This window comes from Acanthopagrus latus, chromosome 3 (assembly GCF_904848185.1).
Source record: "Acanthopagrus latus isolate v.2019 chromosome 3, fAcaLat1.1, whole genome shotgun sequence".
Classification (NCBI taxonomy): Eukaryota; Metazoa; Chordata; class Actinopteri; order Spariformes; family Sparidae; genus Acanthopagrus; species Acanthopagrus latus.
The window spans coordinates 2,832,744-2,849,478 of record NC_051041.1 but is presented as its reverse complement, the minus strand read 5'-3'; the positions used below and the strand labels follow the sequence as shown (position 1 = coordinate 2,849,478).

General features: G+C 43.2%; 1 protein-coding gene across 1 annotated transcript in view; it reads left to right on the top strand.

Annotated features, from left to right (window-relative positions):
- Nucleotides 1-16,449, top strand: part of dbpa (D site albumin promoter binding protein a) — a 32,101-nt gene extending 15,652 nt beyond the window's left edge. Inside the window, exons 4-5 of the mRNA XM_037093436.1 lie at nt 9,309-9,562; nt 11,652-16,449. Coding sequence (XP_036949331.1) covers nt 9,309-9,562; nt 11,652-11,867 — 470 coding nt within the window. The 3' untranslated portion in view covers nt 11,868-16,449. The remainder of the gene's footprint in view (nt 1-9,308; nt 9,563-11,651) is intronic.
- Nucleotides 16,450-16,735: the final 286 nt, after the last annotated feature.

The window sequence follows — 16,735 nt, the reverse complement described above, 5'->3', positions numbered from 1 at the left end:
GTGGAGGTGGAGGGGGAGGAGGAGGAGGTGGAGGAGGGGGAGGAGGAGGAGGTGGAGGTGGAGGTGGAGGAGGAGGTCACTACTGTCTCCACACTGTGATGACATAACTCTCAGTCAGCGTGTTGACATAAGGAACAAGACTCCCGGGGTGTGTCACCTGGACTCAATTGTTTCTGCTGTATGTGTGTGTGTGTGTGTGTGTGTGTCCACTGGTGTTCTTGCACACTCATGTGAAGGTGCACGTGCCTCGACTGTGTGTTTGTGTGCAGAGGCGAGTCCGAGCCTGCCTGGGTGTGTGTGTGTGTGTGAGTGAGTGGACGTCCGTCCGTGTGTGTGTGTGTGTGTGTGTGTGTGTGTGTGTGTGTGTGTGTGTGTGTAGCCGTGACTTGAACTGGAATTACAGCCAGACTGAAACCAGATGTCAGAGACGAAAACACCCGTCACGTGACGACAATTAACTAAATGCTCTGGGCGAGAAAAACACCAATTAGATTTATTTTTAATTCAGATTAATAATAATAATAATAATTATAAAAAGCAGCTTAAAAGTACGCTTGTTTTAAATACCGCTAATGCTACTGCTAGCACTGCTGTTAGCCTGCTGCTAGCTGTCCTGAAGCAGTGGAACTGGAGGACTCTCCCTCCACACAATCACAACACCAAGAGCGACTTTCAAAGAGCTCCCGTCCTCGTTGTCTCCCACATCTGCTCCGAGGTTTCACATCGTCGTTGTGTTGTGTTGTGACACAAAAGACACTTTAAACAACATCCACGTGAGGCTGGATACAGATTTTTGGAATCTGGATTTGCCAGAAAATGTACATCTACCTCACAACTGTACTGAAGCACAGTAGTTGAGTAAATGTACTTAGTTACACTGCATCACTGGTGTCAAAAAAAAAAAAATCTAAATCATTTGTGCCTTCTTGTAAATTCAGCTTTGAATTCAACCGATTACATAATTTATGCTAAATTTAACCAATACAGATTATTTCTTTGTCACCTGTGGAGAAAGTCCACCAGACTCCCTTAAGAAAATGCCAAATTTTGTGAGTTTTTGAGTTAGAAGTAACTTTATAAATGTCGAGAAACTCCATCTCTGACAGATTCTTAACTACTGGGACCTTCTTGTGAATTCGGCATTAAATTCAACACATTAAGTTGTTGTTTTCTTCTCATGTGTGGATGTGCCAAAACACGAGATTTGGTTTTGCAGTGTGAACGAGACAGTAGTTACAAGTTGCTGTGTATAAAGGTAATGTAGAATAAAACACAATCAATAATTCATAAGAGGCCAAATTAAAGAAAAAGGAACATTTCGCACATTGTGTTCTTTTGCCTGAGAAGCTTTGTCAAGGTGCTTTTGAAGCAGCGGCCTGTAGAGACACGTTCCTGTGTGACCACGACCTGAAGAGTTAAAACTTTTTGTCTTTCTTTAACAAAAAAAAAAAAAATCAGTGTTTATGTTAGTAAAGTGTTAGAACAGATAAAATAATCTATTTCTTTGTTTTGAAGTTTAAAAATGTGTTTTGCGTGAACGTTTCCTTTCTCCGTTTCACATTTTTTTGATTTTTGATTGTTTGTATGAGACAACAGATTATTCACAACCTATATAGACCACTTGATAACAACCATAATCAACATATTGATCAATAATCCAGGAACTGTATGTATTCTATACGTCTTGGCCAGCTGCTCTCCACATCGCTGCCACGGTCGGTCGTATCGCCGCTCTGATTCGTTAAAGGAAAAAGGAAGAAGCTGAACACGGCGGCGGCGGCGGCAGCAGACGGTCACGGCCGTGTTTACGTTTCAGGGAGGGGAGCTCCTCTTTACGTAACGCGCTTCCTATATCACATTCCACGTCTGTATTGTGTTTCCACTCGTGTTGTTTGGCACCAACAGCTGCTGGCAGAGAGCTCACACTTCATCTCCATGTTGACCGGCGAGAAACAAACTGTACAGGAAATGAAACGCTGCTCTGACTCTTTATCTGATTACTGCTGCTGATGGGAGAACCCACCACTGCTGCTGTTATATAACACGGCTCTAATACCGACTGCCGGGTCCGATCCCGCCCCGCCAGCACCGCACACAACTGTTTCAACACACTCCACACTCAGCTTTGTTCCCTCTGAAGCACACTATAACAGAATATTTCCATTTTATAGACAAGAATTTGACTTTTTCTTTTCTCCAGCTGTTTTATTGTGACTTTTAAAAGCTCCCAAAATACAAACAAACAGCCGTGACGATGTTAAAAGTGACTGCCAGTGAAAGATTTTGAAGAGTTTATAGAAAAATCAACCAAACTAACGGGAGCTTTCTGTCGACTCTGCTGCCGGGAACAAGAGTGTTTTTACGGCCGTTTGTTCGACCGCGACGCGAGACCAGCACATCATCAGTTACACATGTGACTCATGAAAAGTCACAAGTCATTTTATTTCTGCAGCGAGTTAAGTCACAGGTTGTATAAAAAACTACCATGAAGTCACAGCTGAGGACAAGTGAAGCTGCTGTGTTTAAATATTACGTGAAAATCTTCCAAAAGTACAAGTAAAAGTACAATTTTACCTATATTTACATTTATTTACAACATATATTGTTTATTGTAGGTGTATTCAGGATCTTTCGGGTCTGAAAGTGTTTTTAGAAAACTGTGATTGTAGATAAAATGAATTAATTGTACTAAAGCAATGTATTTGAGTAAATTTATAGTAACTCCATCACTGGTGTCAAAAAAAAGTCTAAATCATTTGTGCCTTCTTGTAAATTCAGCATAAAATTCAACCAATTACATACTTTACCAATACAGGCTACTTCTTAGTCGCCTGTGGAGACAGTCACCAGACTCCCTTTAAAAATGGTCTAATTTTGTGAGTTTTTGAGATAGAAGAACTTAATAAACGTTGTGAAACTCCATCTCTGACAGATTCTTAACTATTTGGACCTTCTTGTAAATTCGGCATTAAATTCAACACATTAAGTTCTTTAGTTTCTTGTAAAAGTGTCAGTTTGTCTTGGCGGTTCTGTGCCGGCCCGTCTGCTTCTGTGTCCAGAACACGTCTTAACAACATCGTTTCAACGGATTTCATAATTTACATCGGAGACAACAACATTTTATGGAGAACATGTCAAATTTTATTGAATCCAGTAACCAATATAGGCTACTTTTAAGTGGCCTGTGTAGAAGGTCACCAGACTCCCTTTAAAAACGGTCTAATTTTGTGAGTTTTTGTGTTAGAAGTTACTTTATAAATGTTGTGAAACTCCATCTCTGACAGATTCTTAACCACTCGGACCTTCTTGTAAATTCTGCAAATATTCTATAAGAATTTTTTCCTTTCTTAGTATAAAAAAACATGTCCTTTGTCGATGTGTGAGTTTATGAGCATATCGTGCAGCAGAGCCAGTTAATGGCAGGTGTGACGCCGTCCACCTGTGAACTGACTTCTCACGGATATTTTTATAGATCAAACTAAGTGTGAGTCAGTTAATTTTCCCACAATCCCACAGTAAAGTTACATGACACCCAACAAGTCATGTAACATCCCCATTATGTTGTGTTTGATGACTAAATATCTCAGTGTGTCATCGTGGTTGTTGCACCTGCTCTGATGTCGAAATCTACTCGTGTCCAGTTTTTCGAGTGGATTGTCTCAACCGTTTACTGCCTTCTTGTATAATTAGCATAATGATGATTGTTCCAGTAATTGCATTGTTTCTCTTTATTAAATAAGAGCTGACTGAATCAGGAAAAAGCCTTAAACAGATTAACAAGGAGACGTTCAGAAGCAGAGGACGATCGGTGTTTTTGTTTTCGCCGACTTTCACTTAAGGTTTCAGGGTTCCTACATTTCCCAAGATGCCGTTCTGCGACCCCTAGAAAAGCAGCAGTGAGTTTGTTTTAGCGTTCAGCCGTTGGTTCTTTTCTGTGTAGGTGGCTCCAAGCGAAAGTATAGTTAGATCAAGGCGAGCGATTAGTCAAGAGGAAGAGTTGCTCACCTGACTCTCAAAACCTCAACCCGTCTATTTTCTGCCTCCGTGGGCGTCTCGGCCCACCGCAGCCGAATCCTCGCCGCAGCGCTTTAGTGAAAACACTCCAGTAAAATGGCGGCTCAGGAGAGAAGCCGTTTGATTCTGAAGGACAGAAACCAAACGCTCCCTCTCATTTCATCTTTACTGTTTTCTTCTTTTTTAAACTCTGTTGGACCTTGATAAGACTTTTCCCAACAAGTTTCCAACAAGAGAACCAGGAATAAAAAGTTGCAACACGTCACCGAGCTTCATCAGTATGCCTCCGCCCGCTCCGCCAGCTCCTCACGTCCCGAGGCGAACGCTTGTGATGGAGATTTTAAAAATGATACAGCAGCCGTTTTAAAAAATGAAGGATTTCTCGACTTGAAACGAATATGAAAAAGAAATGTAGGCGCTAATTCGAAGCGGTGCAGCGAACGAGACCTTGAGAAAGTCTGGAAGGAGTCAAAGTTAACGGATTCAGATTTAGAGTTGGCAGTTCTGAACTCAGCGTGATGTTTGCGGCAGGAAAATGGGTGATTTTAAAGTAACGTAACGGTGAAAGCAGACTGTAGGTCGACGTTGAGAGGCAGAGACTGACAGGCCGAAAGAGAAAAACATAATCTCAGATAAATTAATGAAAGCAGAGAGAGAATCCGAGCGTCAGTAGCTGCTTTCGTCCAAATGGCTTCGGCTCACACACACACAGGAAATGAAGCCTGGCGGAGCCGGCGCTTGGCGGCCGTCTACCCGGCAGCAGCAGGATCCGTGTTCTTGGACCGGTTTCAATTTTTTGCCCAAAATGGTTGTTATTAGGACGCAGACTTATCCAGGATCAGCCCCGTCCAGCTGCCAGAGAGTCAGATCAAAACCCGGCAGCAGCTGATCTGACGGAGTCGCTGCTCACCGGGCAAAAAACAGATGGACCAGAGGGGGGGTGTTGCATCATGGGAAATCTGTGGTAATTGTATGGATTTGTGCATTAAACATGTGGCACGTTTTTCGGTAGCATTTAGATTCGTGTTGCATCACAAGAACTAATTGACAAAAACTAAAAATAGGATCTGAAAATGAGCATGATGAGATCTTTAAGTTGATATTTGCCATATTTGTTTATTTTCTGGTCTCCCGGAGGTAAATATGCATCTCATTAGCTGCTAATGCACCGATTTGTTCACCAGCTAGCTGCTAACTGCATCTGTTTGCTGTGGGTCGGTTGGAAACAAGACTGACAACAGCGATGAGACTGAACCAAAACTGTGAAAGTTGCCGTCTTAAAACCAAAAACACTGAGCTGAAAGATGCTAAAGTCTGGAGGCCAATGTGAACAAAAGCCAAAAGAGGGAATGTCCAGGCCGGGCCAGGCCGGGCCGGGCCGGGCCGGGCCGGGCGGCGAGCTGTAGGACCCAGAACGACATAAACTAAACAAACAAAGCAGCGGACACAGGACGACCGGGCCTCCGTCCTCTAAAGAAAAGAATCAGCTGAGGAAAAGGAAACACTCCGAGCTGCTCGGAGCTCCTGACAGTGTTCCTGCCGCTTTCACGTACAGATATCCAATCTACGTCCAATATCAAATATTATCTTTTAAAAATGGCGATCAGGATTCAGGTTTGGCAGGAGATTTATTAGGACAAATAAAGCTCCACGATTGGACGGATTATTTACAGGAGAGAAATGAAAAGCGGGCCGCTGAGTTCACGGCAACAATGGATCCTTCTGTGTGTGATGGATCTGAAGACTCTCTGGTCGGTTGGGGGGAACTTTTGATTTAATTTCCCTACAACAGAAACATTCAGAATAAGAAACATGTGATTTCTTAATAATAATTTCAAACAGTAACTTTCCCACTGGAGTTTTTGAGCCCGTGAGAGGCGTCGCATGCTCGCGTTCGGACCAGGTTTTGTTTGCAGGTTGTCGGAGCTCAAAGTCTTTTCGCTCATTTGTTTAGCAGCAGAACTGGCGTCTGAACGCTGGCGGCTCCTGGTAATCACACCACGATGCCTGGAAACTGAAGCCAGGGCAGAAAGAGAAACTCTTCTGCCAAAATGTCAAACTCAGCAGGGTGACGGCTTCGCCAAAGACTGCAGCCAATCAGCTACTGAACCCGTCAGGTCCATGTGACTTTTGTTTACCAGCCCTGATTACAAGCAGGAGCCTGAAATAACCAAAAACACACACACACAAAATCAACTTTTCCGCTCTTGGCTTGAAGCAAAGAAAAGTCATCTGTTAAGGATAACAGCTGGAGAGCACGACGATGCGTTCATGTCACGCTGGAGTGTCTGTAAATACGAGCTCCGAAAGATAAGTAAGTAGGAAAACGTTTATGTTGTCGTGTTAGATTCAGTCCTGAACAAACATGGAGGCGGTGAAGTGAAGTGTGGGCGGAGCTGAGGAGAGGCTAGGAAGCTGCTAACTAGCTAATGCTAACATTTAGCATCTTTGTTCAAACATTTCTCGGACTCAAGAGGCCGTTCGAGGAAAGGCTGTTTTTTTTATTTTGTACTCTTGCATCGGTGGAGGACAGTGGACTAGCTTCTCTGATGTCGTGTTGGATGATGACGTTTGCATGTACGGTGGCTCTGTGTGGTCAAACAAAACCCCCTGAAGACGGGACAAAAACAGAACCTGACACACTAATGATTAAAGTTTTGGTGTGTGAACAAGATTAAACCGAGATGAGGTCGTATTTGCGCTCGTGTGCAGAGGCGTGAAGGTGGTCGACGATCGTTTTACGTCACAGTTTGGAGGGAAAAACAATCAAACGTTGGTTTCCTTGCGAGTTTCCATACAAGAGGAGCGAAGTAGAGTCCAGATTTGATGGTTTGAACTCAGGAACCACCCTTCACTGGAGCTTCTTACACTCGCTGCTCCTCTCCTGTACCAACACTGCACGCTCAGTGTGGCGTCAAGTGTTTTCAGCTGGATGTCGGGCGGCGGGGGGAACACGGTTGGGTGTTTCGTTCCCACCTCCTTCCCTCCCTCTCCTCCTGCCACGGAGCACGAGCGACTTCTCCCAGAGCCTGTGGAGGGATTCGGTTGCGGTCTTGTCGTCGATGTGCATGATAAAAAACCGACTTGACAGCTCACAGCAGCACGTCGAGTGTCGGTCGTGCTGCTCTGACTGACATCTCCAGGTTTACAAAACGCTTTCGGTCCCTGGCGGCTGACGAAACGAACGTGTGCGTCTTCATACTTAAAAATCCATCATTAATGGAGGAATGAGACCATATTTTTTTTAAATCTGCGAACAAGCCAACATCGCTTCCTCTCATCGCACGCTGGTAAAAATAACTCACGAGTGGAACTACGTGCTGTAAACACAAGTATCTGAAATCTCTCCACTAGTGTTTTCACTCGATATTGGTCACCAGCTCTCTCTGCAGTTATTTATAATCTGTGGCTCGGAGCCCAGAGCGTCTTACAAACGCTGCCACAGTACAGTTCAGACTGGAGCTGGATGATTGCTCAACTAACAAACAGGAATCGTTCAATCAAGTCATTTGTTCAGATATCAGAAATGTAAAAAAAAAAAAGAAATTCGAGGGGCTTGTTCGAAGAAACAGCCGAAAATAAAACCACTGATCTCTTGTTGTTTACTTCCTGTTTATTCTATAACATTGATCTCTGTCACATCTCGTGCTCGAATCCAACCAGAGGGAGGAAATAATGCTTTTTTTTTTTTTGAGCATTATTAAACCTCAGCAGGCTGAAAATATCTGATTCCTGATCAGTTTTCCTCACTGCGGCTCAGATGTCATCACTCCGAGTCTGTATTCGGCTGAATCTCTCTCTCACGAGGCACCACAGAGGGTTAAAGTCAAACCTGATCTCTCCTGCACGTTGTAAATCCAACATGATGTGAACTCGCTGCCCCGCTCGGTGTTTCTGGCTCGACGTTGCCACCTGGTGGTGGATCTGCGTCACAGACGGCAGCAGACTGAGGATGCTGTTTGGTTTTTTTAAAGGGAGAATATGAAGATTAATAAAGTAGAAGCTGGAGGACAAACATCTTCCTCCTCCTGCGATCTGAATTATTCTTTGAGCACATCGTCGGCGGGCTATAGGAGAAATCCTCTTTATGGTCCAGTCTTCTCGCTGGGCCTCATTCTTGGCTCGAACGTACAGAACATGTGACTCTGAATGCAGCAGAACCTCAAACTCCTCATGCTGGACTGGCAGGAGACCAGAACCAGTGGAGAAAAGTGTTTCTGGTGAAGCTGTATGATGAACGTTCAGACTGATTAATTAATGAGTTAAAACAAGATGTGACCACAAAAACATTTGATTATAACGTACAGCAAACACAAGGTTTTATCCAGTATCGGCTTTTCTGCTCCTGCACCAAAGGCAGACGTCTCAGTAGAGCGCATACCTCCGCCAAAGTCCAGCCATCACCCTTTTGTACTCACTCACAGATACCAGCCACTTCTTCGAGATCACCGAGAAATTATGGAAAATGTTGGAAAAAAGTGAGAAAATATTCTATGACTTGTCTTCAAAAATTCTTTTATTCTGTGCTGAGACTCGTCCTCACATCAGAGTTCAGTCCAAATCCTGCTGACAAACCAACAAACTTGGTGGAGATACTAATAATATGTCACTAAACTACAAACGTAAAGCTATAAAATCACTGACACATTGAGAGCATCAGATCCAGGCTGACTGAGCCTCCTGTTTATGTTCCTCTCTCCGTCCTCCGGGATCGACGTTTAGTTTCACCATTTGAAGGATTTCCAAGGTTTTATTCAGCACATGTTCAGACAGTTTGTGCAGTGAGATGCAGGATGGCAGCTGATGTTTAACAACGGGAGCATTTCCTCTCGCCTCCCTCGCGTTTCTGCATCACAACAACGTCGTCGTCGTGTTTTAGCTCCTCTCACGTGATCCCGTCCCGCGGATCAGGTTCGATGTGATCAGGCCTCGGCCGGAGGGGGATTGTCTCAGCTCGGCTGCTGCTCTCTGACATGTGACCTCTCTGGTTGAGGGCAGATGGAGCTCTAATCTGCATGATGAAACCAGATGACGACGATTGGACCGGCTAAATGAGTAATTAAGCCAGTCCTGCCGATTCTGTGTTAGTTGCATCTGAGCAGATTATTCCTCACTGGAAAATGTATGAACTAGCAATTAACCTCAGCCCGACCCGCCTCTCTGCTCTGTCCTTGTGATTAATGTGACGTTTTATTAACACGACTGTCACGAATCACCAGTTTCGAGTATCCTGCATGAAATAACAACAACACAAACATGGTTAGCTGAAGATCTCTCTCCTTCTCCCCCCTCAGGTGGTCAGGCGGTGCCTCAGGACCCGTCACCTTCTTCTACCTGCCCTCCGGGACCCCCCGGACCTCCCGCAGGTGCCAATGGCAGCAGCGACATCATGGTGAACTTTGACCCCGACCCAGCAGACCTGGCGCTGTCCAGCGTTCCGGGCCAGGAGGCGTTCGATCCGCGGCGGCACCGCTTCTCGGATGAGGAGCTGAAACCTCAGCCGATGATCAAGAAGGCCCGCAAGATGCTGGTTCCCAACGAGCAGAAGGTACTACATCTCCCACAATTCTTTGCTCTCTTACAAACTTGCTGACCGCTCAGTGTCTGTCCGCTGATTAAATATGTAAACTTCCCACACTTATATTAATCAATGACTCATGAAAAACAACTTCTTGCTCAATAATTTATCGTACTTTGATTAGTTTTAAGGATATTTTTGTCCTAAATCTGCAAAAATATTCATCATCAAGTCATTTTTATCTGTAATTTGAGTCCCTGAAGTCTTATTTTGTTAAACTAAGAGAATAAATTTGACATCCAGAAAAATGAGCGGATTGTAAAGATAGGCTGAAATATTCTTCCTTTACTGGCAGAAAATGAAGCTTTTGGGACAGAAATTGATTCATAACGTCTGATTTTTACTGAAACAAGAACACAAAACAACATCAATCACTGCTAAAGTCAGACAGAAAGCAGAACCTGACGCGATCGTTGCCAAAAAATTTAGAATTACCCCATTAATTAAATCGGAATGACATTAAAACTGAGCCTACTTGAGTGTCTGAATGAGCAGCGTTTATTTAAAAACCCTGAACTACTGGAAGAGCACGACTCCGACTCCTATCGATGCCTCCTGACGAGAATCCTTAAAATATTTGGTCATCGGTTCGGCGCGTGACAGGAGGAACTGTGATCGATGGCCGGTGTTTTCATAGTTCAGAGCGCAGCAGCTGCAGCTCCTCGGGCGTTTGTAATTTATAGAGCGATGAAAGCGCTCACCTCGTCGCCTTCAGTCGGAGCTGGTCCGTATAAATTATTAGTGTGCAGGTTTGGAAGAAAATGATCTCAAACCAAAGTTAAAAATATGAAGCTCTGCAGCTCATAAATGAGACTTTAGATTCAACAGTTTAATACCAGACCTCCACGGAAACGTCCCAAACTAATCTCAAAGCAACGATTGGCGCTGAGAGATGAGTAAAAATGAGTTTAATGGTGGAATAACGTGAACGTTGCCAGATGTAAACAGATCCTGTAAAAGGTCCTCTGAGGGAAACGCTGAGCCGTTTGGGCAGGCTGCGATTCCGCCGGCATAAATCTTTCAGATTGAGATCTCTACATGGTTTTACTTTCAATTTGGACCTCTGTTTGGCTCTTTGGGTCCAGAAGTTTAACACAACAATCCAATCTTTCTCTCGGGGGACCCTCATCTGCCAACAAACTGCTTTCATGCCCCCGAATATACAAATGTTGCAGACTTCTGTGAGGCTGCAGGGTGTTTGTGTCTCCAGCGTCGAGTATTTATTCATTCAGCTGAGCAGCTCAGCACGACTGTACAGAGAGAAGATGTGTTTTCACGAGTCGTTATTATTCTCTACACCAGCTTTGATCCTCCATCCTCGATATTGCAAGATAGAAAACTCTGCTGCCATCTCTCTCTCTCACTTATATATATATATATATATATATATATATATATATATATATATATATATATATATATATATATATATATATATATAGATAGACATATATGTGTGTCTGTCTGTGTCTGTTAACGCTGCTGATAGATAATCTGTGCTTAAAGCAATAAAACACGAGGAGGTGTTCAGATACGAGGGAATAATAGACGAGTTCATTATTTTCTAGACGGGAACATCCAGGAGTGTGTTATTGCTTTTTATACCGCGGCCAACAAATACATGCACAGAGAAGAAGAAGTTCTACTGACACGTGATTATGTTGAATAGTTGAAATAAAATCTATATATTAAAGGTGCAATATATATATATATATCCATGACTGTTAGCTTGTTAGGGTTAGCCGTGCAGCTAGCCTTTCCATTCTTTACTTTCCATTCTTGCCAGCCAATATGAAGTGTTTTCCTCGGCCGTGGTATAAATGACTTGATTCAGTCTTTTCTCGCTGTCCTGTGAATGTTGTCGTGGCTTTTGTGTTCTGTAGTTGTGACTATTGAGCTTCTGCTGCCTTTCCTCCTTCCCTTCTTATTTTTCTTTTCTCTCACCACATAACTGACCCTTCTCACTCCGCTCTCCTTTTTTTTTTGATCCTCTCTCTCTCCTCCCCCTACCTTTTTCCTTCCCACACACCCCAACATACCACACCGGCGTGGACGACAGGATGAGAAGTACTGGAGCCGGCGCGTCAAGAACAACGAGGCGGCGAAGCGCTCGCGGGACGCCCGGCGGCTGAAGGAGAACCAGATCTCGGTGCGCGCCGCCTTCCTGGAGCGGGAGAACGCCGCCCTCCGCCTGGAGGTGGCCGACATGAGGAAAGAGCTGGGCCGCTGCAGGAACATCATCAACAAGTACGAGAGTCGACACGGAGACTTGTGAGGCGGCGGAGGACGACGACGAAGACGACGACGACGACGAAGATGAAGGAGGAAGGGGGCGGGAAAGGGGAGGAGGAAATGAGAAAAGGGTACAAAGGCAACCCAACAACAGCAGCACTTTAGTTGAAGTGGCGAGGCGGGAGGCCGGCGTAGATCTGCAGTAAGCGCTGTGCGACACCAGGCGTAAACATTAACGCGTGTTTTCAGCGAGCTCGCTGTGTTTCAGGATGTCACAGGAAAGCACAGCGGCGCCATTTTCCCCCCAGTTTGACTCTCTTTGTACATGCTGCTTAGTTGAACCCACACGACGTACTGTATCACCTTGTGTCACCTCGGCAGCTTTACGTCACCCACCCCCGCCCCCCTCGGTGCTGTGTTGCTTACGGCCGGTGTCGCACGGCGTTTTTTGCAGGTAGTGCGTTCCGGCCGCTGCTCCGGCCGGTTCAAACAGGGTGTTGGATTCACATTATGCCAGTGAAATCTCACTTTTTAAGCTCAAGGCACGGATTCAAGCCAGGAGAGGTCAGATGTGTCATTTTTTTCTATGAATAGGACAAAAAAAACAAACATGTATATTTTTGAACTGGGCAGGAAGGCGAGACTAGTCCAGCAAAGAGAAAGAGGAGGAGGAAGAGGTGGAGGTGGTGCAGGGTTTTACGTCCATAACGCAAAGAGATTTTGACATAGGATTATTGTATATTTTTCTATTAGCAGAGATAGTCAGGAGGAGGATTTTGGAGATAATCTTTTGTATATTTTATATATGGGGCGGGGAGGGGCGGTTAGCTGGACGGTCACGGGGCCACACAAAGCGCTTTTCCTCTCAACTGTTTATTGCTAAAACAACAAATAATCTATTTTCGATTTCACGGGGGGCTGGTTAGTCGAAGGCGAAACAGAGAATGTATCACGGTTGAATCAGGTATTTCACATGGTGCGAGACGATGACGGGCATGCGGGGGCGGGGGTGGGGGGCAGGTAAATCTTAGTAACGATTGTTTTCGGTTTAAAAAAAAGGAGGACGGTGAAACAACAATTGTATAGTTTTATGAAATTCTTTTGTGTTTCGTTTCTTTTCTCTTCTTCGTGGGCTCGTTCAAAGCACTTGATTTTTTTTCTTTTTTTTTTTGTTATCTTCTCTTTGATTCCGTGTCTGATTAAAACAAAACAAAAAAAATCGCAGGGCTTTTTATTTTTTATTTTATTTTTTTTGGAAGGCGAAAAAGAGAGAGAGAGAAGGAGGGAGGGAGGGGGGAGAAACAGGAAGTCATTAAGCCATCAGAGCGTCTGGATGTGAGCAGATGCCTGGAATAAAACACGGTGGAGGATTTCGCTGGCAGGTTTATTTTTTATTTTTATTTTTATTTTTTGCATTTAAAAAGTTTTTTGGTGTCTCGCTCGCTCACACACGCACGCACACAAACACTAAAGACGAGACACGCAATTTTGGTTGTTGTTGTCTGTTCTCTCTCTCTATTGGCTCCTTCGGTTTTTTGTGTCCAGGAAGTGCAAAAATGAAAACACTCTACCGGTTCAGGGTCGATTTGCCCCGGATTGAACAGTGACTGAAAAAACAAAAACCCTTCAGCATGCAGACACACATCAAACAGACACACACACACACACAGTCCTCACCCAGGTTTTTAACCCTTATCGTTGTTGTTGATGTTGTTATGGACTTCTATGGTGCTGATCTGATCCTTCACCCGACACAAACACACACTGACAAACATCCACACACACACACATCCACCATCTCAAAACACAGTACTGAACTGCCTAAACCCTTTCTTTGTCTTTTATTCCTTCTTTTTAGTTCATTTTTTTCTTCCTTTTGTTGCATATTGTATCGATAAATCGTATTATAGATTTACACACCAACACTTGTCTATACCTCTCCTTTTAAAAAACTTTTACCCAATGAGAAACGAGAAATGCACCCTACTGCTACTGTACCATACAAACTGTACTATTGAATATTAAACTATTCTCTCACTAGATATATATGTATATGATATATGCTTGAATTATGTGATTATAGTTGTAATATACATAATTGAATATATTACGGAGAAACCCATCTGAATCATTTTGTCAGTTTTTTCTCAGGTGTTTTTGTCTGAGGTATTAAATACACGTATTAAAAAAAGAGAAAACACAAAAAAGGTTTGGTCACAGAGTTTGTTGGTTTGGTTTGTTATGTTTTGTTTGTTTTCAGAGATGTTGGGTTTTACTGTTATGATTCTGTTTATTACTAACTCACTGTGGGAGGGAAGACTTTTCTCCTCGTTCACTAAACCCCGCTCCATCGGTCACCGTCGTTAATCTTTGCATTGTAGAACTTTATGTTTACATTTAACTGCATTGACAGTGGCAGGTTTACAACTTGAAATTCTGCTTATTTCTAAAACGTTGGGTCCCTCACACCTAAACCTGATTTATGGAAGGTCGCTCAATGATTTCCTTTCAGGTCACTCACCTGGAAAGTATTGTTATGATATGGATGCCATCACCATCTTTTTAACTAGTGTCTAGGAAAGTGTTTGGTAACTGTGGCGATGATTAACATCTTTCCCTGACACATAACATTCCTGCAGAGTAAGAACAGAGTACTTTCACTGGCAACTTAATTACTGTGTCCAAAATCACTCCCAAAGCCCATTGTTCCAAAAAATTGGCTCAGTGGATCGAAAGCCCGGTCCGTTATCCCCCAAAACAAATGCCCACTGCTCTGAAGGCATGTTGTTCCCAAGATATGTACACTAAACCTTAATATTTTAGTGTCGGATGACTTTTGTTGTCACTGTAACTTAAATAAATGTGTGGTTAACAAGATGTAGTATTTTAGCTATGCTAAACTAGCAAAGTCCGGAGCAATGAGTGTTTGTTTTTGGTCTACGGTCCAGTGGTACATGTTTCTGACATTTGTGGTTTTTAGATTAATGGACAGTAAATTAAATGTCATGTATAAACAACTCTTTCCATTCCATTATATACGTTGTGCTACATAAATAGTGTGTAGGACACCTAACACAGTGCACTGTCTTGGCAGATTATATTAGCTAGGCTAGTGAACGGATTCAGTGCAAAAACCTAGCTGTAACGTTAAAACTTTGGTTGGAGACTGAACCTGCAAAAATCTTAAAAAAACTTTTATTTGATAGTTTGCATCATGTAAATGAAGCAGCAACACAAGGTGCAAATAACAACGAGGCTACAGCTGTCAGATGTGATCAGCTGTGGCTAGCTAGCTAAGCGAGCTAACACCATCCAGTGAAAAATCTATCTCCGGCTGACATTTTCTTTCAAGCTCACAAGATTTAAAACAAGAATTCAGGCTATCACAGAGCCACATGTCCGAAACAGAATGTCAGCATGTTCACTAATAAATATCCTGATTGATATTGATCTATTGCAGCAGTTTGCTTTATAGCTGATAGTGTTCAAGTATACAGCAGGCGCTACTCAGTGGACTTGTCCAATCATAATGAGGCTTCATCTAAATTAAACCAACATATTAATGCAGTCAGTTCATCACATGCAATTTCTTGGCTTTGAAATACCAGCAAATTACTTCTTTTTCTTGTTCAGCGTGTCTCTCTACGCTGATGACACTCCGTTTTATCCATTTCTTCACTTTTGCTGTCATGTTTTCAGTTTTTGAAACAGATAATTGATTACCTGCTGTTTTCGGGGAGGGGTTTAGTGAACTGTTCATTCTGAGCTGTCTTGTCTTTATTTAGAGATGGTACCTAAACCTTATTTTTAGCCATTTCAGCCACAGCTGCTGGTATTATAAAAAAAATGTTGTTGTTGACATACATTTCTTATCAGTTGTCTCATGAAACAGCTTGAATCTGTGATCAGATCTCACGTAAATCCCCTTTTTGATGCCCAAGAACAACTTTCACTTGATTTCTTTGAGTCCACATCATCCACAGGGACTAACGTGAACCCCAGGTGTATCATGGGAGCTGTAGTTCTATCCTTGATATATGTATTTTTTCCCATTTTCTCGTCCACTTTCTTGTTTTTCTGGGATTATGTTTAAACCTGATACACAGACACAAACTTTTGAATTTAAATCCCTGGAAGAAACGTCTCAGAGCTTCTTATGTGTCCATCTGTCGATGGAAGAAGAAAGCCATGTGTTGTTTTTCTTTTTTGATACCTGGGATTTTTGGATTTCTTCACAGACGTGTTACAGAAACTTTTTTGACTTTGCTATTTTTCTATGTAACTGTGTTGTTGAGCGTGGTACAACTTTTTTTTCCTGGCGGGTGTCCGAGGCTCGCTCTTCACCTGGTGGCAGTGAACATCGCTGCTTTATTGATCACACAGCATTGCGGGTAATAAAGACAATAATAACGATGAAACAATAATGTACACAGCCATGTTCTTTCTCCTTCAATTCTGTGGATTCTCAGCTAACTATCTCCATGTTGTGACTGTTATGAACTACAAGTCCCAAGGGCGCAACACTTCCCCGACTCCTCACCGGTATTTGTGTGCTGTCCACGGGGATGATGGCATAATGTGGTCTGGCTTTTTTCCCTCCAAACACCAATAAAAGCTTATACTTACTCACAGACGGAGCTTTTCTGGTGTCTTGCTGTGTGAAACTCAAAAACAAAAGTGCAGTTTCTTCTACCCGGCCACTCGAAGCTGTCGCTACAGACAAAACGGACAATAATAAGGTCAGTGAGAAACTTCAAGCAGTCAAACAACAAGAGTAATTTTTATAATTTGTATTCGTATGTGCCAAATCCATTAGGCATGTTCGTGGCAGTAGAACTGGGAGAGTTTTGACAAGACTTTGGAACATCTTCAGCCATTTTTGAGGTGTCAAAACCAGACATTTCCAACGAG